The following is a 24,775-nucleotide window of genomic DNA, read 5'->3' as shown; positions in this document are numbered from 1 at the left end:
CTTTTTATTCCGACCAAAATTATATGTATGTAATGTATTTTAAAAACAAAAAATTAACAAAAGTGTGGGTGCGTTTATTAAAAACGAGCAAGCGAATTGAGTCCTTTTTTGAAACTGTTAGTTGTTGTTGGTAGGAGGAAGCGAGACTGGCCGAGACAACAATCGGCCTTAGCCGGGGTTGAAAGGGGTTACTTTCCAGGGGTCATACGTTCTGCATACGAGTTACCGAAATGGCGAGACCACACCCTTGCCACTCGGCGCCCCACCCTTCGCCCTGGACCAGTATATAAGCACGGAGTGGGCTCTTTACCCCTAACACTACGTGCTCTCCATTCACATCATCACCATGGCTTTTATCAAGGTACATAACGTTTTAGAAGATTTAAATAAAAACGCGTGTGTGATTTGATCCGGCCTATTTGTACGAACCCGGCTTCCCCGTGTGCCTCGCGGAATGGATTATCCGAATTTTTTTCACTAGATGTTTAATGGTAAACTCTGTATAATGGATGCTTTAAGTTCACGAGGTATTTAAAGTGGCTGTGGAATTTTCTCAGTTTGACTTAAAAACAACATAACGGTACAGAGATTTAATTTATCTCCCTTCAGTTTATTAGTAAAAATGATCTGTTCTTTGAGGAACGCATTGACCAAAATTCAATTTCGATCAGACTCATTCTTTCCAAACTTGCTATAACAGTTGTACCGTGTGTTTTGTTTTTCCTCTCTTTAATTTGCAACGTCATTAAACTGTTGGCAAATAAGTATTTTATATTATAGCTTAATATGTATAATAATAATAAATTCTTAAAATTTATTATAACAGTTGTTAATAATGTGTAAGTTTGGGTTTTCTAGATGTTTCACTTGCTTGTTATCTAATTGTCATATCTGGAATTCAGTTCGAAATATGGCGAAATATATATTGGCCTGATTTAATTAAAAAGCATAATTTATTTGAATTACGTAAATGAGGAAAGTGGCAGGGTGGCCTTTTACACCCCTGCAGTAAAACGTTGGCATTGCTGTTGGATCTAATCCCCGTTAGATAATCTTAAGAGCCGTTTCAAAGTAGGGAGCACGGAGGAAAAGGTTCGATTTATTTACCCCATTTCGTAATAATTTATGCTTCTGGGTTGTCACTTTCGGGTAGGAAGGAGGGGGCATTTAAGGAAACGCCGGCGGGACTTTATCATTGCCGATAATTGGCCTGCCGTCTGCGTTTCAGGAAAATATCGAAAGTTCGGTTTGGATTAATGGCCCGATCTGGAGACACTCTCGGTTCGGACCAATTTTCCGTTTGCCATCTCGACACTACGACCAAATATTTTCGAAAGGCGGGCAGTACACAGGCTGAGAGCGAGCTCGTACTTTCCATTAAATCTGCAGGTTCCGCGTTCGTATTCACTTATGTAAAAGGCGTGCTGAGAGACGTGAGCTCAATAATTTTTCCAATTCGATTTACGGGGTGTAGCGGATGAAGGCTCATAAACAAGCGAAATCCATTACCGCTTTAATAAAAACCCATAAACGATGAGACCTTTGCGAAGAAGTTACGATTACAAAATCGCCGGACTATATGCATTATTGATTGGGCCCGAACGAAGTAACAGTGTCTGGACTTTGCCTTTGTTACGTAAACGGTTTACGCACTTGCTCCCACCTTTCACCTACTAAGCCCGATGCCCTATTTTATTCAGATATATAACTGTCCGCCAATTAAGTACCGACAGGACGGGTTCCAATTTTGTTGGGCAAAATCAAAAACCGGAGAGACTTCGACGGTCGGTCAAGCAAAAAACAGCTACTTCACGCCCATTTTATCATTATGAACTTCATTATATTTCATCTCTGCAATAGCTAATTTTCTTTTACATGTAAATGTGTAGAACATATCAACGTTCTATTCTCAATTCAGCTTTAAATTTTGAGACTTGTATTTTATTGCATTCACAAGTCATGTTGTTTCAATGCCTTGAAATAACCCAATATTTAATTTTATACTTACAATTAGATACATTTAAATGTTCATCTTGGTTGTTTATTTCAACGGGTCATTTCGAAATCGTTTCTTTTAATAATGTCATCAGTTTGATCAGAATTAATCTCACTGGTCCGCTTGCACCCGCTCATTTTACAACCCGAACACGTTTGATTTACAGGCGCTCGGAGCAGCCTGTTTGCTGGCTCTGGCTTCGGCTTCCTGGGACCCGGAACTTGAGTACCACGCGAAGTGCGCTTACGGACACGGCTACCAAGGAGGCTACTCGGCCGGAGGCTACTCTGCCGGAGGAAACTCCGTCTACTCTTCTGGAGGATATTCCACCGGTTATAACGGAGGTTACAACGGCGGACACAACGCTGGATACAACGCCGGATACAACGGAGGATACGTGTCCCACGCCCCAGCTGTCGCTTCTTACTCCCTCGGAGGTAATTATCAACTATAAAATTTCACGTTACACTATTAAGTTTTAACAATAAGATATAAAATCGGGAACTACTTTTAGATCTTATAACAAACCTATTTTAGTAACCGTTCTTAAGAAGGAATTTTCCCTTCATCCTTTTAACTACTAAAAAGCTGATGAATGCGTAATAAAACATACATGAAATAAAGGGTATAATAATTAATAAACTTGTGTGATTGAATAAGTAATAAGTTAGGTAGTCATATTGGCATCTTTACTAGCGAATTTCACCAGCTGTTTTAGTTTAGCTGTCAATGGGGCAAAGACAATCTTTTTTTACATTTGGTCGATATCAAGGCTTTTTCTCTTAAAGGGGTCGAAGCTTTTATTTAGCAGTATTATGAACTTTATTAATAAATATAATTAAAAAAACCGTTAAAGTTGATCCTATAATACTTGTCTGCTTAGTCTCGCCTATTTGGTCTGTTACAGATCTGTCTGAAAGATCAAACTAGATACCTACGATAGGCAGGACCGGAAGTATTAATAAAAATAAAGTATTAATAAAATCGAGCATTGGAATCACCTCACAGATTCTATTTAAGAAATCGAATTTATTTTTCATATTAATGACTTACTTATTAATGAATGTGTATACTTTTCTAATAATGGATTGCTGAAAGCATGACTGACATTGTGCCTAATGAAGCGAAATCGCAAAAATTAAAATTGAGAGCGGCGTAACGGGCTGGATAATTGTTATTAATTGGTTTATTTAGGAGTCTCTAAGGGCTATTACTCCGGTGGCGCCGTAGGGGGTGGGTACTCTCTCCAGGCCGCTCCTGCTGTCAAGTATGCAGTACCCGCTGTGCAGACATACTCCACCGGATTTAACACGCACTACAAGTCAGCCCCCGCCTTCGCCTACTCAGCAGGACCTGCGGTCAAGGTGGCCGCTGCTGTACCGGCTGTCGCTTCCTACGTCGCTCCAGCTGTTAAGGTAATTATTTAAAATTATACAAAACTATTACGACGAGTTATGGACGATGAACATTTGTAAAAACTTGGTCGATGTTCAGAACGCTTGTTATTCCTTTATTTATTCGCTTAAGATACGATTCGTTGTTATTATTTTATGTTTTTCCACTTCTTGTTGACTACAATATAATTAATAATAAGCTATATATTCTGAATAAGGACAAAGTGGGTAAAAATCTGGCGTATTTCCTTCCTTTTTGCTAGTCTTTAACAACTTGCTCCTGCATTTTATTTTTTTTTAATTTTTAATTGAATATTGCTGTTTGGTGAGTGGTAAAGATTGACCGGAGCTGCTTGCAATATCTAGATAGGATTTTACGTACGAAGGGTAATTAAGGTTATTGTATATAATTTCATTGGATCCATAAAAGGATTTTGGATTGAGATTTTTGGATTCATTTTATGGGGAACTCTAACTCTGCATATTTTGCTATTTAATTTACCCAACGTGATCTATCAGGAATTTTAATTTTTTTAATGTTGTTTTACTAAACTATTATTTCTTTCACAAGGTTGCTGCTGCTGTCCCGACTTTGAAAGTCTCTTCCGCTCCTTCCTACTCTTCCTACTCACAAGGAGGATACTCAGGATATTCCGGAGGATACTCCAACGGTGCTTCTTTCTCATCTTCTTACGTCGCTCCCGCTGTCGCTAAAGTAGCCGTCTCAGCTCCTGCTGTGGCTTACCACGCACCGGCCGTCACCACCTACCACGCCGCCCCCGCCGTCGCCACTTACCACGCCGCCCCTGCCGTCTCCACCTATCACGCCGCCCCCGCCGTCGCAGCTTACAACGTTGCTCCGGTCGTCAAATACGCAGCTCCCGCTGTCGCTTCTTACCACCAGGCTTCGTCTGTAAAATACGCCGCCCCGGCCGTCGCCTCTTACGCCGCCGCTCCCGTCGTTAAATACGCAGCACCCGCCGTTGCTTCCTACGCCGCTGCTCCCGTCGTTAAGTACGCAGCTCCTGCCGTCGCCTCTTACTCCGTTAGCCCAGTTGTCAAATACGCCGCACCCGCCGCTGAAGTCCGTTACGCCGCTGCTGCCCCACTTGCTCCCGTCGTTGCCTCTTACGGTGGTCACGCTCACGTCGCCAAAGTAGCCGTCGGCAAATCCGTTCACAAAGAATACCTCGAAAACTACGTACGTATATCATTTTGAATTTACTATTACACCAATCCTGCCTTTACATCATCACCATTAGAGGCGATCAGGCAGTGTCTCTGACAAATCTTAAAGTTTTTTGGGAATTATTGCTGAATCGTTTTTAATTGATTTTTAGGACCACCACCCCAGGTACGCCTTCGAATACGGAGTCGACGACCCTCACACCGGAGACAAGAAACACCAATGGGAAGAACGTGACGGAGATGTCGTCAAAGGACAGTACTCCCTCGTCGAACCCGATGGTTCCGTGAGGACCGTCAACTACGTCGCCGACTGGGAGACCGGATTCCATGCGACCGTCAGCAAAGAAGACCACTCCGCTGCCGCCAAAGTAGCCAAGCCCGTTTTTGGACATTAAGTCCTTCCTTGTGTCAAATCCTCTTTTAGTCAAACAGCGATCCCCACTTCCTTTCCCTGTTCATTCTAACCGCAGTTCAACTTCCTCAAGATTTCATGCAGCATTCAAATCTCAATTAACTAACATTTTCTTTGAATTTTCACTATATATTTAACGCTGTTGGCTGAACTGTATACAACGACGAAAAGTTAAGGATTTATGCTTAAACCAGCCATTGTATATAACTTTTTTTACCTCGCATTTAAAAAAATTATATTGTTTATTTACCCTATGTTACTCGAACGTGCCATACTTGCACTTTTTAGAGCCTCAATTTCCTTAAATTCCCCCAACGAGGCAAACACAACCTTGCTTGTAAATATCGGGTCCTTCTCGTAGAAGACATGTTCTTTTAAATGTCTTTTTAAATTATTAAATTATTATCCAAATGTCTTCTAAAGTTGTACCATTTATTTCTTGATATTACCATTTCTATGTTACCAACCCTTATTTTTATTTTTACCATTTAATATTGAATCAATGAAAAAATTAATTGTAAATATTGACAGAAATTATGTCCACGTGTGGTGATAATAATAATTGCCAGCATTACCAATTAGGGAAGAAAACAATATACCATCGTTTGTATTTTTTTAAATTAAATATTTTCTTACTTTATAATGTAGTTTTTATATGACCTGATTGTGTTCTCTATACTGATTTCTATATATTTTATCTAAGTCAATCGAAAATATTTGTAATTAACTGTATTTGAGAGGAAAGATTCATTAGCGGAAATATTCACCCCTGCTGTTCAATAGTGACGTTTAAATCGCTTGAATAGCACCGGATATGGTTAAGTGAAACAGCAATCAACCTGGCAGTGATTACAAACAAAATTGTTATCTATTTTTTGTTGTGAAGAAAGGAAATTCAAATAATTGATATGATCTTTGAAATATAATGATGTACATTTGTGTTTATATCGCTAAATAATATTTTTTCTTAATGTGAATTGTATTAGGAAATGGTAGCTTGCGATTGGTCCTCTTGAAATCCTTAATAGTATTTCAGTAAAGGAACATTTTAAAAATTATGATTTCCTGTTTGCTCAAATGGTAGCCCAAGGTGAAACGGAAGTGGACTAAACATGCGTTTAAGATGTATTAAAAATTGAGATCATCCCGAAGTTGAAAATGGCCGGCTATTAAGAAGAAAGGAAAATAATGAAAAAAAAATGACGACGTTCAAACTTGTGCAATCCTTATGTAAAGTGCTCCAGAATCTGACGTAAGACTTGTATAATATTAGTCTGGACAGGAGCTGGGCAAATTAGCAGTTTGTACTACCTGGATCCTTCCGGACCAATCAAATTGCATAACCACGCCTACATATGTATGTTTTCTTAACATGAAAATTCGCACAATCCCAATATGCTCCGAGGGTATTTCAAATCCATTCCGAACCGTCAACCTAGATAATAACGTACATAGGAAAGAAGGACTGCTCAGAACAGACCTTTCAACCTATTTTTTGTACTCTAATTTTGTGTTCACCACTGTTTGCTCTTTTTACAATTAACATAAAACTCAAAAACATTAATAGAAAAATTGTCTTGTAGTGATGGTTTTCTAAGACAATAAGTGACATGTGGTACACCTGAAGTTATTGCCAAAGATTCTGAATATGTGTTTGTTTCACAATTTGCCCTTGTTCCAGATGGTTATATATTCCGAGATTTATACTCTAAAGAGTAATTATTTTTATTAATCTTAAATATTATTAATTTTAAAAGTAAAATCATTTGATCGAAAATGATCCAAGGAGTCAGCGTCTTGCTTCATCCTGTTAAAGGATCTGTTGCTTTTTTTAAAAGGATGGAACAACTAAGACATTTGTTTTTGCCTTCCCATTGCTGTTCCTGAGGGAGACCCCATACCGGGTGACCACGTCGGTTCAATTTATTAGAAATTAATTCTATGAGCGGGGTTACTTTAATCGCTTTTATGGGCCCTTTATTTTAAGAAATGTTCATAATGGAAGGGCCATTATTAATTTAAGGTCTCCCTTTACTGGTTCCCTCTTTTCTGCGATATAGAGAAACAACCCACTACACCCTATTGTTGGGTATAAAACACTCCAACGCGAACCCCTTGAAGGCTTTATATGTTTCCTCTTTTTTTGATGAGATCATTGAACGTTCGTGACCTTGACAAAAAGTTTGTGTTTGGCCTCGTGTGTTTCGCAATACTTACATCTAGCACTTTTTACTATCTATTTTGAAGCTGTAAGAAACTGCTGGAACTCTCTTTGTCCCGTCAAAATTTGGGTTATCCAGTAATCAAGAACCACCTTATACTCTACATAAATAATAAATACCTCTACATAAATAATAAATATTCATGGGTAATCTACCTTTTAAACTTGACCCACTCTATTCCATAGACGGAGACAGTCAAGCAAAAAAATTTTTTAATACCAACCTATAGAATAGAATATCAATATAAGATAATATAGTTTTTATGAATTTGTTTTTAAACAATTTTGCCATCTAACTTGTCAAAAGCTCCACAAACTGCCCTAGGTTACCTCATTCTACTTTACTGATTAAACTAGTTTTTGCGGTCCGCTTGACCAATTAATATCTTTCAATTAATTAAGGTTTTTAGTTGAGATAAAATGGTCAGTGTAATCTATTTGATTCTCGGCGACAAATGAAATGGCCACGGAGAGCTTTAGTGAAGATATACTTCATTTTAACTTATTAAATTCACTAGTTTTCGTGGTCCGATTAACCAATTAATATCTTTCAATTAATTATGACATTTGAAAAATGGCAAAAAGGAGGGCAAATTCAAAAGGTGGGGTTGAGATGGGAAGTTAGTGTTCGAGTGGATCGAAGTCACGATAGCTCAAGTGGTAGAGTAGCGGCGTATCTAGCGGAAGGTCGTGGGTTCGAATCCCGCTCGTGACACTGACTTTTTTTAGCTCAACTAAAAACCTTAATTTACTGATGATGCTTAACCTCGTATACTTTAGTAGATTCACCTTAATTGCTGGATGTCTTGCGCTCAGTTTTTCTCCTAACACTACTTCCAGGTATTTTACTTTTCGCTTTCCATCGTTTCGGATTATTGAGAGTGTATTTAATTGGCCTTTCACGATTTAAGTCGGTTTGACGACACCATTCGGATATAATTTCGCGCCGTTTGTATTAATCTTTTCCTTTTGTCCTCCTCAGTAATTATCGAGGTGATCGATAGAAGCCAAGAATTTTATGCCACTTTCATGAAACAGTTTTAACAAGTCCTACGAAAACTACGTTCCAAAAACTTGGTCTCAGCACAGATCTCTGCGTACAACCTCCCTGTATTTTTGTATTTTTCTTTTTTTTTGCGTGTGTTGTGTTGACATTTCTACTTTTCTATCTTCGTAGCTCGAAATCAACTGGAACAGATTTCTCGGGCATCTTTTTCTATTAAGTTCCGTAAGTAGGATTATTCACACTACTTAGTAAAACGCGCCTCGGATAACGAAAAATATCTCCATTGACATTTTCTTATCATTACGCGTGGGATGGCAATCTTTTCTCAAGCCCCATCCATATGGGATCACTGAGCAGATAATGCGTCATGCTGAAAGGAAAAGCATGGTTATCAACCAAAAAGGAAGTAATAAATCTATCAAATAAATTAAGTAACTATGAAAAACCCCAAAAAAATTTATTANTCTAATGTTTTATGCTTCAATGTTGGACGTGAAGCTGCAAGGATATTTGGTCAAAAATTTCCTTCAGTCAGGGTTGATCTCCTCCAGGATTGACCGGTTTGATCGCCTTGCAGTCCAAGGGACTCGCAGAAGTCTTCTCCAGCACCAGAGTTCAAAGGCTTCAGAGTATACTGTCTAGATTTGTCATAGCTTTCCTCCCCAGGAGCAAGCGTCTTTTAATTTCTTGGCTGCAGTCCCCATCTGCGGTGATCTTGGGGCCCAAGAAAATAAGTCTGTCACTACTTCCATTTCTTCCCCATCTATTTGCCAGGAATTGAGAGGGCCAGTTTTTCCCGTATGTTAGGTTAAATCTCCATTGAGCTGTTGCTTCGCATTCGAAGATGATATGAGTGGCTGTTTCCTCCTCCTCATTACATAATCTGCAAATGGGATCATCGTTGTATACACCCATGTTGTGTAGATGTTTTCTCAGATGTCAGTGAGTATTTCTCAGATGTTAGTAGTCCTACCACTCCTCTGAGTTCAGCCCTCTCCAATTGCAGCAATGCTTTTGCCGGTCTTGGTGAGGGTTGTTTCACCATAAGTTTACTAAGTCTAGCACCGCTAGAGTTTATCCACTTTTCCTTTTGCTTTGTTCGGATCCATTCTGCGATGGAGGATTCTATGTTTGTTTTTGTTATCCCAAGTTATAGGTTCAGGTCCTATGTATGGTCTTGCAGATCTTCCTCTGGCCAGACTGTCTGCTTTCTCGTTAGCCAAAATTTCCCTGTGCCCTGGCACCCAAGATATCATCAGGATGTTGTGTTTCCCCCGATTTTGGAGATTTTGGATACATTCACTGACTAATTTTGATGTGATTCTTTGACATGCTATTGCTTTAATGGCTGGTTGGCTATCAGATCTTATGAGGATGTGTTTGCCAGTGTAACCTCTTGTAAGATTTTCCAGGGTACAAGCATTGATTGTACTGAATTCTGACTTGTACAGAAAACGCCTGATCCGGCTCCTTCGTTTGTTTTGGAGCCATCTGTATTCCATATCATTGTATCTGATGCTCTCCTGTGTTCTTTCTCTCCTTTGTAGTCCGTTGAGACTTATAGGAAGTTGTGAAGAATGGTTAGGGATGGTTAGGGGGGTTTCCGGGATCATTTCTAATAATGGCTCTGATTTTGTTGATTATGGTTGTATGCCCGAATTGTTAGTTCCTTTCCAATTTAATTTTTTCTGGAGCCTAAGTGAGCTTTTCCTAGCCTCTCCTTTTATGAATATTTCCAATGGAGGTAGGTTTAGCAGAGTTTCTAATACATTCGTAGGGGTTGTTCTCATTGCCCCTGTGATACATAGGTTTGCTAGTCTTTGTATGCTGCCTAATGTTTGGGTAGCTACTTTTTGTTGAGCTTTGTTCCACCAGATTAGTGATCCATAGGTTATTCTGGGTCTTATTACTGCCGTGTAACGCCAATCGGCCATTTTCGGTTTCAATCCCCAAGATTTACCTTGGATCCTTCTTGTGGTATGAAGTATGGTAGAAATTGTGAATTTTGTGTTTTAATTTTGAATTTTTCGTTGTATAAATAACTCTGTATTACCAATTAAAGTAAATTTTTATGAATGTAATATTTCATGGGGCATCCAAATCATTTTTTTTAAAGTCTCTTTCTCTTCCCTCCTTTTTCTCTCTCGCTAAGACATAAATTCAGCCTGTTGGAAATGAAAGATATACATAGTTTAAATAATGGTGTTCTTTTGCTTTTCGTTCAAAAACTTTTGTTTTCGATCTGGTGTCTGGAATTTAGCTCTCTAAAGGAGGCTTCACTCAGTACTAATCCCATCCATTGTTTTGTTGTTTAAGGAACAATTGTAGTTATTCAACAATAAAACGACGGATAAGATAAGAGGGTAGCTGCCGAGAGATAATAAGGCACTGATACAGCACGTCGGGGTATTTTAATCTTGCACCGCCGGTGGCCGTGTGTTTAGGTCGAAATTCCACCGTGGACGGCACTTGATTCGGGAGACGCCCAAGTCCAAGTACAATGTACAATGACGAAACGTCCGGAAACGAGGGAATAGTAGCATAAACGCCCATGGCCGCAGTTTAGATCTATTTACCGCAAAGAACTGACAACGGCATTCGGCTTTTGGACCCCCGACGGTACATCTCGTCCAATTAGAGCTGATGCAACTTTCCATCTCATCGTCTCTCTTCTGCTGGAATTCACCGACCAGTGGATTTAATTGGTATTAATTAATTCATTAATACGATTTAATCACGTATTAAATTGTTTTTTACTATTTTGAAATGGAACAAATTGTGAGTTTTCTCTTATCTTATTTCACCTTCAAATTTTCTAATCAACAGAAACAATAAATAAATTACAAAATAGATTCAACTTCCAGTCATTAAAGTTTACTTTTAGTGTGTGGTGATTAATGACCGTTAGTCTATGATTATGATTATTCGGAAATCGTGAGATGCGGTATGGTGTGATGTAGGTTTCAGAAAAACATTTCCTTTATCGTGCCAACGTTTCGATCTTTATTGAGATCATCGTCAGGGCCTGGGAATTACAAACATTGTTTAAATTTAACAAATACATGTAGGATGTGGAAAAAAGTGAATTTATACAATGCAAAAAAATATTTTTTATATTCAATCAAATTATAGCATATAAGTAGAAAAATATTTTTTTGCGTTGTATATATTCACTTTTTCCCACATCCTACATGTTTTTGTTAAATGTAATGTAAATCCCAGGCCATGAAGATGATCTGAATAAAGATCGAAACGTTGGCACGATAAAGAAAGTGTTTTTCTGAAACCTACGTCACACCAGACCGCATCTCACCATATCCAAATAATCATTTACTTTTGGTTTTGACTAAATATTGTTATTTTGACTTAATCCATATTTTACCGGTCGAAAAGCTCACTGGGAATCTCAATTTTGTAACTTCTAATGTTGGATTGAACAACTGGTTTGGCTTGACATTATATGGACTAATTGACGGTTAGCAACAATTAGGCCATAGCGAAGTCTCGATTATCGTTAATCAAATCAAAAATGTGGCAGGGCTGATCATATTTTAATCAATATATCAATCATAAACCTAAAATTATACGGCTGTTAAGCGCGTCTGCGAACAAATAAATATGATTTTTTTCGGACCATGCAAGATAGCGTTATGTTAGTTCATTGCATGAGATTGTACCTAAGTAATTGATCTACATTTTATATAACATTTGTGTAAATTTGGTATAAAGTTTTAATCTATATGTTGTATGTTAACATAATTTAATATTACAATTAATTAAGGTTTTTAGTTGAGATAAAAAAGTCAATGGCACGAACGGGATTCGAACCCACGATCTTCGGCTAGATACGCCGCTGCGTCAAGCGGACCACGAAATTAGTGAATATAATTTAATATAGTGGCAATTAAAACTAGTTTATATACATAGCTGGTACTAGGCATTCTCATGTAGGTAAATATATTAATTCGTATTTGAACCATATAAAATCAATTTCTTTTATCATTATGTTAATCCTTTTTTCATAACAATTTTGTTTAGAATAGTTCTAGTTTTCTTTATATTTATATACTTATCTTTATTTTTTATACTTATCTTAATTTTACTTTAAATAAAACACGAAAAGTGGCAACGTCTCTCTTGGGTACAATTTTTCAGAAATTTTAGTTTTGAAATTGATCTATTGATTTACATAAATGCAACGCTGGATGAATATATGCGTTCAAACCCACATGTACATCAAAATTGAGTATGTCATTTCGGATTCTGCCACATTGACGCAAGCAAATACATTTAATTCCAACATTAAGTAGGAAACGCAAACAATGTACTAAGTACAAAAAAAAAATTAAAATGGATTTAGTCAGATATTGAATCTCACTCATTCTGAACATGTTCTTTTCTATTTCATACCATTTACTCAAGGAGGAACGAGAACACATTCATCCATCTTCTTTACAGATAATTAACGAGTCTAATCTAATTGAGGGATCTATAGAGTATTCAATATTCCGTCATCGGTTCACACTTCACTTCCATGCTAATAAATACTACAATTAATTAAGGTTTTTAGTTGAGATAAAAAGTCAATGGCACGAGCGGGATTCGAACCCACGATTTTCGGCTAGATACGTCGCTGCTCTACCACTTGAGCTATCGTGACCTCAATCCACTCGGACACTAACTTTCCATCTCAACCCCACCTTTTGAATTTTCCCTCCTTTGATCGTGGGTTCGAATCCCGCTCGTGCCATTGACTTTTTTATCTCAACTAAAAACCTTAATTAATTGTAATATATTAATTGGTCAAGCGGACCACGAAATGAGTGAAGCTAATAAATACCTTCACTCCCAATATAACATAAAACGAGATACATATAACAGCACCTTTTCCTCCAAAAATCGCTGCCGTTTCACGCACAATTGTAGTATTTGGTAGCATAGTTCTACTTGCACTCTATATGGACCCAATGTTAAATATGAAGCCATTCTTCAGTTGGAGCTTACCTGCCGTTCATCGCATTCATTAAACTAAACGAAAAAAATAGCTCGAATACTAGATAGACTGGATCACTAATCAGTGAAGTCTAAGAGTGTTTATTATTATCATTATATGTGCGGTGTTTAGTGACAGTTAGTTTATGATTATTTGGTTACCAGACCGCATTTCATGATCTCCAAATAATCATTATAGTTATTAGCCAGTGTAAAATTGACAGACGGTCGCATTTGATTAGTTTTAATAAAAAGAATGCATTGGAAAAAATTCGACTTCAAAAGGAACAAATACTCCTAGAGTAGCATTATAATAACTATTTAAAAAACGATCTTATTTATCTTTATAGTTTGTAGTAATGGACAAAGTGCTGCTCTGTATGTATAATTAATGCAATTATAAGTTAAAAACATACTTCATAATTGTAAGTTTGGATCTGTCATTTTAAAATCTAGATTGGGGGTGTCGGTGGCAGCACAGTTTAGGCGTAGACGCGCTCGTCACTGTAAAGTAAAGGTCCCGGGTTCGAATCCAGCGGCCCCAACATACTTACAAATGGGCTTTTTTTCAAACCCACCCCGAGGGTTCATATAACCTCGTAGTTGAAATACCGCATTAAAAAAAATTCTTGAAAAACTACATTCCTTTATGTTTTATTTTTTAAGTACAGCTAGTATATAGTTTGTCTGAATGGAAGACAATGATTAAAATAGTATATTCGTATATAGCCTAATTAGCCTCTATAACTACACAATATATTTAGCAGATCTGAGCTTAGTTAGTTTAAGGACGAATGTAAGTTTTACAAAATAAGGGCATTGCGATCGTTGAATTCTTTTGGGCGTTTTAAATGGAATCTCCGTTCACTTATTTTTAACCTTGGTGACTCGAAACAGACGGTTAAATAACTTACCTATTGTTACTATCTGTTTGACTTTCAAAAATATTCCCAGGAATATTGTCTCATGGGCATAGGGACGACATAAAACCGTCGCATCACTCTTATCTTGAGCAAAAATGCTGCTATGGATACGCGACAACACGCTTTGAACTCGGTCACAATCGATTCCACAATTTTCCCGGTTTGGAAGTGTTTGGCAGCCAGTCGTGATCGACAATTCGACCGGCGACCATCAGCCGCGGGTGAAAAGGTACGGAATGTATAAATTCTGACGAAAACAAAGTTACAATAACAATTGGATTTTATAACGCACTGCCTTAGTGTGGTGTTGACAATTTAAAAATAATTTAAATATTGCTGACATGGTAAAAAAAAAAACAATATAACTATTTATACATCGGACAAACAGAACTTTCAATCTTTCAGATAGTAATATAAACAATAACAAAAAACATATTCGAATCTGAAATCAAAATTAATAATTTAAAAGTAACCAATATGGTCAATTTATTTACAGTTTTGAAACTTATGGTTTCAAGCATGCTTTATACGAATATTTGTTGTCATTGTGATTTATTAGTCCTACATACCTCATACTCCCTCACCATCAAACAGGGAGGGCCATACGAGTGGGTTTCACAGATATTGAGCCTGTTTTGGAAATAAGGTGATTGTGGTACCGACAAGCTGTAAATGAACTGACCCATGGTATGGTAGAAAAGGAAGCGGGGTTTGTACACCCCAGACACCGCAGCCTTCTGGCTTATTGTACCTTCCTAGTTCCTTAGTTCAGTTCAATAGACCCAATACTTCTCCTTAGAAGTATCAGGTCATTGACTGTCGCTGTTGCAATTTGATTCCGTAAGTTTTTTCCGTACGTTAGGTTAAACCTCCGTTGAGCTTTTGCTTCGCATTCGAAGATGATCTGAGTGGCTGTTTCCTCCTCCTCATTACATAATCTGTAAATGGGATCATCGCTGTATACCCATGTTGCGTAGATGTTTTCTCAGATGCCAGTGACCAGTTAGTAATCCTACCTCTCTTCTGAGTTTGACCCATAGTATAGTTTATCTTATAGATGTATACAAGTACTCCTTAAAAGAAAATTACCACATTACATTGAGAGAATATAATTGTAGTAGTTTCAGAATCCTGATTGCACTAGCCCCTACCTATTGAACAGGGCTCTTTTTGAAAAAACTAGTCTTTTTCCAGACCCTTATAGTAAATATCGCTTAAAATTGGTTATTTTCGATCAGATATACCAGATTGGTTCTAATTTGTTTTGTACCCTTTGTCATTTAGCCGTTTAGCCGAAAAGAGATATTTTCGCATATTTTATTCAATTGCCCAATTTAATTACGATTTGGCCCAACTGCTTACTTGAATTTTGTTGTAAGCCGCAACACCAAATCAACAAGCCTCGTGAACCTACTGAATGCATCTTCAAGGATACGTCGGTACGGTGTATACCACATTATGTCACAAGAGGTCATGCTGAATGAGGGAAACATACATTGAACTTGTACATTTGACAGTTTTGTAATTTTATTTGGGGCCGCGGTAGCCGAGTGGTTAAGGCGTCAGACTCTCGGCTAGTAGATCCCGCGGTCGTGGGTTCGATCCCCACCGTCGCCTCTGGACTTTTTCTGACGCCTAAGAGGACCGGTGGCCGCAATTGAAAGATATTGACGCGTCACTCATCAATGGAAGGAGCGGGATCAGATCTCAGCGACCCTGAATTTGGTCCTAACCCCCTTCAAAAATGAGTTTCTTCGAAGGAAGAACACAGCACACCGGGGGCTCAAATTCACACTTGTGTTGCGAGCCCCCAAAACTGGAGCCAGGGTGCAATAAGCTGTACAGCTGCAGTGCTCAGGAGGGAACACGATTGTGGAAAAATTGCGAACGTAAACTCAACACCAGCTTACACATGGTTGGTCTTGCTTTTTCTGCTTTAAATTTGCAGAAAAAAATAGTCATCAAATATTCCTAGAACCAGAAGGGCTCAATGATGATACTGTATACCCAAATGGAATTTCAAATTCATTGCCCATCGAAGTGCAGCGTGAAATGATAAATAGCATCAAAGGACTTGAAAACGCAGAGATATTAAGACCTCCAGTTCCTGGTATCCATTGTAAAAAAAAAATAATAATAATAACTATTTTATTTGTTATTTAACCTTATTACAAAACATGCTCTTGTTATTTTTTTTTGTTTTTTGATGGTGGTTGTGGTTGTGTGTATTTTAAGTTCCTGATAATTGTTGATATCCTGGTTACATGTTTTACTTTTATTCATATATTATTATTCGGAAATCGTGAGATGCGGTCTGTGTGATGTACGTTTCAGAAAAACATTTTCCTTATCGTCCCAACGTTTCGATCTTTATTGAGATCATCTTCAGGGCCTGGGATTTATATACATTGTTTAAATTTAACAAATACATGTAGGATGTTGAAAAATGTGAATTTATACAATGCAAAAAATATTTTTTGTATTCAATCAAAGTATTTCTACTTACCACACATTTATTCCTATTGAGATTGGGAGTGGGTTGAGATGGGAAGTTGGTGTCCGAGTGGATCGAGGTCACGATAGCTCAAGTGGTAGAGCAGCGGCGTATCTAGCCGAAGATCGTGGGTTCGAATCCCGCTCGTGCCATTGACTTTTTTCTCTCACTAAAAACTTTAATTAATTGTAATATATTAATTGGTCAAGCGGACCACGAAATTAGTGAATTTATTCCTATATGTGAACGACTTATTCGAAACGTTGGGCACCCTGCATGTATAGATTCATGATCACTTAGATCACTAAGCATACATGAAATAAATATATAGATATTAATTCTATATGAATTGTGAATATGACGAATATCGGTTAAAATTGAATTAGTAAGCTGAAATCTCCAATCTCAAAAATTCTTATGAATATTTACTAGTATAAAAGTAAAGTATTTACATAATATTTTCTATCGATTGTGACACGATAATCTTTGCTGATCTTTTGTTTGTTCTGCGGATGTAAACAGTTCAAAAGTCAAATCGACTTGAGGCTGAGTAAGAAACTATTTTGCGATGATTCAATGAAACAGTCTCGACATGTCCTTTTTCCGTGCTTCTTTCGAAGTCGGTTTGACTTGTGTTTGTACAAATTTTGTCGTGTAATGTTGCCTCGTAAAAACTCATTCAAAATCCACAAGATATTCTTAGCTAAAATAACAATGACTAGGATCTTTGTGTACCTACAATAGGGAGACAGGAATACCCTCCACATTTTGTTCACAAGTGCTTGAGTATTCAAGCCAACGACACTCGTAAGCAATTTTTTTTTCTCCAAATTTATTTATTTAATAAAATCATATATACATAAATTAAATCATAATTAGGATAAAACTAAAATAATAGAACTACAATTATTTTACACCAACCACGTTATGAATTTAAGTCCTGCCGATTTTATTAAATTATGAACATAAAACCTAGACTTGGAGAATTACTAGATCTTTCATTTAAATGAAACATGGAGCTGTGGCTAATACGTGTTTTTAATTCACTGTATTATTCGGTTTGACATTTTAGTTGCTTGAACAGTCATTTTTACGTTTACCAAAAGTTTATAGGCCAATTTAGGGGCTTCGTACTTTTTAGTTTAGAAACTTTAAACTTTATTGAGTTCCTCAATTTAGAAATCTTTCTTTCTTCCAATTAGCAATGATATTCGTGTTTTTTTTTTACATTCTAATCTCTAAACAAATACTTCTAAAACAGCATACCAAAAATTTCAAGGTCTACCATTCAGATGACTTAATCATTGTTTTTCAAATGTATTGTTAAATTTAATATTACTTTAACTGCTTGCGAATCAAACATATGCACTTTTTTGTATTGTTTATTGGATTACAACTTAATACAATAATTACAACTTTTTAACTGGACTATTAGCCAACGAGATAGGCTCAAGGAAGTTTCGTTAGTTCAGAACGATCTCGATGCTTCTTAATAATTCTGATACCTATTCAATTCAATAGTTTTCGTGGTCCGCTAGACCAATTAATATCTTTCAATTAATTAAGGTTTTTAGTTGAGATAAAAAAGTCAATGTCACGAGCGGGATTCGAAACCACGACCTTCGGCTAGATACGCAGCTACTCTACCACCTGAGCTATCGTTACTTCGATACAATCGGACTTCCCATCTCAAACCTCAATCTAAAATTCAAAAGGTGGGGTTGAGATGGGAAGTTAGTTTCCGAGTGGATCGAAGTCACGATAGCTCAGGTGGTAGAATAGCGGCGTATTTAGCCGAAGGTCGTGGGTTCGAATCCCGCTCGTCACACTGACTTTTTTCTCTCAACTAAAAACCTTAATTAATTGAAAGATATTAATTGGTCAAGAAAACCACGAAAACTAGTGAATTGAATAAGTTAAAATAAAGTATATCTTCACTAAAGCTCTCGTGGCCATTTCAATTGTCGTCGAGAATCGTACAGATTACACGACATTTGAAAAATTGCAAAAAGGAGGGAAAATTCAAAAGGTGGGGTTGAGATGGGAAGTTAGTGTCCGAGTGGATCGAAGTCACGATAGCTCAGGTGGTAGAGCAGCGGCGTATCTAGCCGAAGGTCGTGCGTTCGAATCCCGCTCGTGACATTCTTTTATCTCAACTAAAAACCTTAATTAATTGAAAAATTTCTGATACCTTCTAATTTTTTCCGTGGGCATTTCAACTATGAGGTTGTAAGAACCCTCGGGGTGCCGGTGTTTTAGAAAAAAATTTTTTTTAAGGGTGTCGAGTTTGAATGCAGGGCCTCGGGATTCGAACCTGGAACCAACGCCCCTACCTTCTGATTCTTAAAACCCATTTAAATACTAAATTATTGAATTATCTGGCTCCTGCAGATATTTCAATATACAGATTACACGACATTTGAAAAATGGCAAAAAGGAGGGAAAATTCAAAAGTAACAAATGTATATTTGTTTGAAGGTTTTTTCATTTATTTGATTGGATATATAGCTGATTTATTTTGTATGTTCGTTCAGTTCTTCATATGAAAGAAGAAGTTAGATATCTTAGAGAAAATTTAAGTACGTGTAAAAATTCAGACTGGTACAAAAAGTTTTACAGGACTTATCTTAGTAAATTGGAATTTTTAAAAATAAATATCGTTCTTTTGTTTTCTTCCTCCTGGACTAGACATAAAATTGACCTTTATTTTTACAATATTTCACTTTTTTCTTGTGAAATCCAGTTCGTTCGCATAGTAGATTTTTCCAAAATTTTGTAATTATAAACCGCTTATAGAATCTAAATAATAGATATCTCTTTTCATATTATATATTTGAGGAGAACAAAGTGCTTGTGTTATGCAGGTTGTAAAGTTTATTTTGTATTTTGGCATGGCTAAGAATAGGACGTTGTAGGCTTAAGGCGTGTTATCACGTTTTGTTGTTCAACTTTAGTTACTCACATGTTTTAATAAAAATCGGATAATTTTTGATATGAATGTTCTTTCTAATGGTTCTGACCATCTTATTTTTTTTTTCATAGGTGTTTAAGAATGAGTGAGAGTGTGATTGGGTTTGGATTTAGACTTACTGAGTTGACTCGGTATGCTCTTTGTGTATGGATGTACATGTGCAGAGCTGAACTTATGTAAATCACTAATCAGTTCTGATCAGCAATATTACGTCCGGCAATCTCATTTCTTTTCCAATAGAACACAACCCATTTTCTCTCACCTCTTTATTTTTATACTGGTCAAGTCGCGTCATCATCAAGCCGAAGCGTTAGTAAATCATAAATGTCGGCAAATTTTGTGCCAAAGTACCCCCATAGTACTGCCTGGTAATCCGAGGACCATAAATGAATCATTCAAATTATCAGAAGTCGTGAGATGCGGTCAGGTGTGATGTAGGTTTCAGAAAAACATTTTCTTTGTCGTGCCAACGTTGCGATCTTTATTGAGATCATTTCCAGGGCCGGGGATTTACAAACATTATTTAGATTTAACTAATACATGTAGAATGTGGAAAAAAATGAATTTATACAATGAAAAAAAAAATTATTATTCAATCAAAGTATTGAAGGGACTCACTTGACTCACTCAAAGTGTTTGTTTTCTGCGTAAGCCCTGAAGATGATCTCAATAAAAATCGAAACGTTGAGACGATAAAGGAAATGTTTTTCTGAATCCCACGTCACACCAGACGGCATCTCACGATTTCTGAATAATCATCGAATAAAGGTCACTAATCACCACACGTTCAAATTATTTCCAACTTTCTATGAATGCGCAGCCTTTTTGAACTTGTAAGAACCAGTTTACTGATTCTCTTTGAAATTGTTGAAGTTCATAAAGCATAAAGTTATGTTATTTTTTCTGAAATCTTTCAAGTGAAATGGTTGTCCAAAATTCTAAAGTTTTTCTGTTGGTTTCTCTGGGCCTCCAAGGTTTTTTTTTGCCTTATGATCCATGCATATTAACCATGGTCACGAATTCTTATATGTGTGTTCATATGGGGGGGGGGGTTATCGTGAAAAAGGGCCAGAGGCGATGGTGGGAATCGAACCCACGATCTCGGCGTCTATGAGCCGAGAGTCTCTCACGCTAAGGGCTTCCAAGGTGGTCCCGTACAATTTTGACTTTTTCAACTTTTTTTTAAAATTAAACATCTTAGCCCTTTCTTTGTTCTAGTCTCCAGTTGAATCCAACTCTGGTAAAGAGCCAGTTCTGCCAAAAACTTGTAATTAGGCAGCTGCAGCCTTATCCTGCCTTATATTGTTTTCCGTTAAAATTCGAAAAATACTTGATAATACTTTAAGCCATTTATAATGTTTAACATACTCAAGGCAGCCATAAAAAACACGATAATAGTTCAATTTAACTAGTTTTAATATCTTAATAAATGAAATGATATGGTATTTTATTAGTTATTTAGATTTACAAGTAAAAATCTTTGTTCAATGTAAGAAACTTTAATTTTTTTCCAAGCGTCCAAAATTCATTTGGTCAACTTATCAAAGTTTTTAATTTTAGTGGGCACAAAACGGACAGAGGTAAGTGGGTCATTCGAGCAAACAACCTATTCTACCAGGGAAACTAAAACTCTCACTGGTCCGTAAACCAAAACGGCCATTAAGCCTCAAAGTCCAACTCGTAAACTCACAAAACCTTGCGTCGAGTAAAACCCGATTAACTGGCTTATTTATATCAATTTCAAACTTTCCTTTGTTTGACACTCCACCTTACCATATAGGTAAAACGAATGTTGGTCTATAACACAACAAACCACTTACGTTTTAAACCCAATTAAAGTCTAGGATTTATTCAGTGAAAACGAAATGAAGGATTTATTTGTACTTGAAAGTTTAGGGGCCGACAAACATCGTCGACCCTCTGCATGTTTGTACTTCGTTTCTTGGTCTTTCTCGCGTATTTTTCAACCTGCAGCCATTTGAGTGTCTCCACATGTGACTGACGCCTTTGTACAGAAACTAAAGCCGGGAACAAACATAACCGATGCTACGCCATGCGACGCTACCCGATGATACCTGACGCAAATTCCCTAATATTGCATTACCCCGTGCACATCTGCCCGATGCTATGCAACGCTACCCTACTCTACGCACCGCGATCCCCAATGTCCAGATTTACGTCGGGTCGCATCGAGAACAGTTGAAGATAAAAGAACCGGACACTCATATTTTTATTCTAGCTACATGTATAATTACAACATACTTATTTTAATATAAATCTAATTAACCTAGATCAAAAATTTATTAGTTTTTATAAAAATTATTTAATTATGATGGTTAGGAAGAAAATTTATCAAAACACCGGACCTACTTTATTTACAACAATTAAATTTAACTAACAATTTATTACCTGGTTTTGCTTATAAAATTACACCATTTTCGTCGAGTAGCGTCAGAAAAGGACACTCATATTTTTTTAAGTTTATTTCAAACTAGGTATATGAAATTTTGTCGTTATATTAATTACAACTTTCTTATTTTAATATAAACCAAATTAAACGAGATCAAAAATTCATGAGTTTTTATAAAAATTGTTTAATTATGATTGTTAGGCAGAAAATTGATCAAAATACCGGAATAACTTTATTTAGCACAATGAAGTTTAACAAACAATTTATTACAAGGTTGTGCTCATAAAATTTAACTAACAATTTAATACATGGTTTTGCTCAAAATAATGCATTAAGAACAAAAGAGGCGTTTCGATTGTGATACTGATCTGTGATGCACGCTGTGTGACTACGTGGTGTGCGCTTGACGTCGCATGTGCACACCCTACCAAAACGTGGCAAGGCGTCGGGTTGCATCGGGTAGCGTCGCATGGCTTAGCATCGGATAAGTGTGTTCACGGCTTAATTCGTTATCTTAAAATGCTAGCCTGTTATATGTACCTAAAGTTGATAACTACAGAATAGTCACTAGACCTACAACAGATTTATATCACCACCTTAAACAAACATCCGATATGAAATTTGATCACATTCGCTTCCCAGAGTATTCGTTATTCTTCGGGGCGGGGTTTAACCCACTCCATTCACACTAATAAATTCCTTCCAATAAATTAAGGTAAACATACACAAACATTATATACCCGAACAACAATCTGAGCCCTCACCGTGCTCCAAGACTGCACAGGCCCGATGATATATCTAAATATTGTCTATAAATATAAATATCACACACTCGCCCAAAGTATTCAACATTTCTCGGCAAACAACCCTTTCGTTTCACGCTAGTAAATAACATTGACAAAACACAACACTTGATACAAACATAGAAATCTGGCCACATTCACTCCCCCAGAATACTCGATATTTCTCGGCGCTATTATTATTAATATTAGAAAAACTATTCGGCTACATTTCATTACAAAAAATAGTATGTAGTTTACATAAGCCCGTTTTATGATACAAAAAACCCAATATTACTACTACGAGATCAGCGAACGAAATTCTGGTTGTTGCATCAAAGATTAAATCATATCGATTTTATAGGCCGTCGTCCTTTGCACTCAATAATTTCTTATATACACAATAAATATAAAGTTGATAAAGGGTTCAAGGAGAATAAACCTGCAAAACACTTTGAAGTAAATAGTGATCAATCTACGAACTATTAATGTCAGAAATTTGTTCGTAAACAACAAACAAACATCATAAGCGGAGATAATTGACAGTATGTCACAATATGTTTGATAGATAATTTTTATTTATAATATATTATGAAAAATACAAAATTTATAATAAAAAAGTATAAAAAAATAACAATAGCTGAGGCCGTCTGGTAGGATTTTACATTCGATTCAGAAAAAAAAAGAAATTGAATACAAAAAAAAATAATTGTAAAAACCAAACATTTATCTTTAACAAGAACTAAACTAATATCAAAACAGAAAATAAAATTTAGTTTTTCTTGGTAAAAATACAAAAGAATCAAAGAAAAACAAATTCAATAATTAATTAGTAATTCAAATTTTCAACTAAAAAATTCCTGTAAAACTTCCTTTTCATAATTTAATAAATTTAGCCAATGGGTTCCGATTAAAAAAATTTACTACGGCTACATCAGACAGGGGTTCAGAACTGGACACATTTTTCCTGGTGCTCTTTAATATGGGACAACGAACCAAAAAGTGGAATATATCTTCATTTTCTTACCTATTGCATAAGGAGCAGATATGAATTATTCCCGGGATGTAGGGTTTATAATTAAGTAAATTCACTATTTTTCGTGGTCCGCTTGACCAATTAATAACATTCAATTAATTAAGGTTTCTAAGTTGATAAAAAGTCAGTGTCACGAGCGGGATTCGAACCCACGACCTTCGGCTTGATACGCCGCTACTCTACCACTTGAGCTATCGTGACTTCGATCCCCTAGGGCACTAAGTAAGAGTAAGTAAAATGAAGTTAACCCTAAAGTTCTCCGTGGCCATTTCATTTGTCGCCGAGAATCAAATAGATTACACGACATTTGAAAAATGGCAAAAAGGAGGGAAAATTCAAAAGGTGGGGTTGAGATGGGAAGTTAGTGCCCGACGGGATCGAAGTCACGATAGCTCAAGTGGTAGAGTAGCGGCGAATCAAGCCGAAGGTCATGGGTTCGAATCCCGCTCGTGACACTGACTTTTTATCAACTTAAAAACCTAAATTAATTGAATGTTTATAGTTAAGATTATTTGGAGATCGTATGATGTGGTCTGGCCTTATTCTTGTAGGCTTACGACGTTCGACACACAAGAATGACACATCAACAAAGAAAACAAACACTTCGAGCCCTGAAGATGATCTCAATAAAGATCGAAACGTTGGCACGATAAAGAAAATGTTTCTTTAAAACCTACATCACACCAGACCGCGTCTCGCGATCTCCAAACAATCATTGGCTAACGTCACTAAACGCCACACATTTATAATTAAGATTTAATAATTCCCCTCTAAGTTTAATTATTACACCCAAATCATCAGTATTTACACCCAATGTCCACTTCCAGTCTTAGTTGCCTATTTATGTTATGATACTGTCCTTCTACTGTCCTTTTTCTCTGTTCCTTGCATATGAGTCTTTATTTAACAATCAAATTTTTTGAAACTGCCAGTTGTTCATTTTGTAGTGTTTA

The 24,775-nt window shown here is 36.7% G+C and overlaps 2 protein-coding genes across 7 annotated transcripts in view; both read left to right on the top strand.

The window, feature by feature from the left end:
* Positions 1-265: 265 nt before the first annotated feature.
* Positions 266-5,584, top strand: LOC106670205 (extensin-1). The gene is made up of 5 exons (XM_014400316.2): positions 266-361; positions 2,163-2,433; positions 3,191-3,411; positions 3,962-4,591; positions 4,731-5,584. The coding sequence occupies exons 1-5, from the start codon at positions 347-349 to the stop codon at positions 4,971-4,973; spliced, it is 1,380 nt and encodes a 459-aa protein (XP_014255802.1). The 5' UTR covers positions 266-346; the 3' UTR covers positions 4,974-5,584.
* A 5,040-nt stretch (positions 5,585-10,624) lies between these two features.
* The window catches only part of LOC106670195 (endothelin-converting enzyme homolog), a 28,252-nt gene continuing 14,101 nt past the window's right edge, over positions 10,625-24,775 (top strand). For 3 of the 6 annotated variants that reach the window (XR_002910344.1, XM_024227177.1, XM_024227178.1), the window contains exon 1: positions 10,625-10,922. The gene's annotated coding sequence lies outside the window, so the exon portion shown is untranslated. Of the gene's footprint in view, positions 10,923-17,174; positions 17,434-24,775 lie in introns of those variants that run through there. The other 3 variants (XM_014400302.2, XM_014400300.2, XM_014400301.2) reach the window with 2 other exon arrangements.

The sequence above is a fragment of the Cimex lectularius genome, unplaced genomic scaffold, assembly GCF_000648675.2.
Source record: "Cimex lectularius strain Harlan isolate CLEC.00 unplaced genomic scaffold, Clec_2.1 scaffold134, whole genome shotgun sequence".
Lineage (NCBI taxonomy): Eukaryota > Metazoa > Arthropoda > Insecta > Hemiptera > Cimicidae > Cimex > Cimex lectularius.
This window is presented reverse-complemented; position numbering and strand designations above follow the sequence as displayed.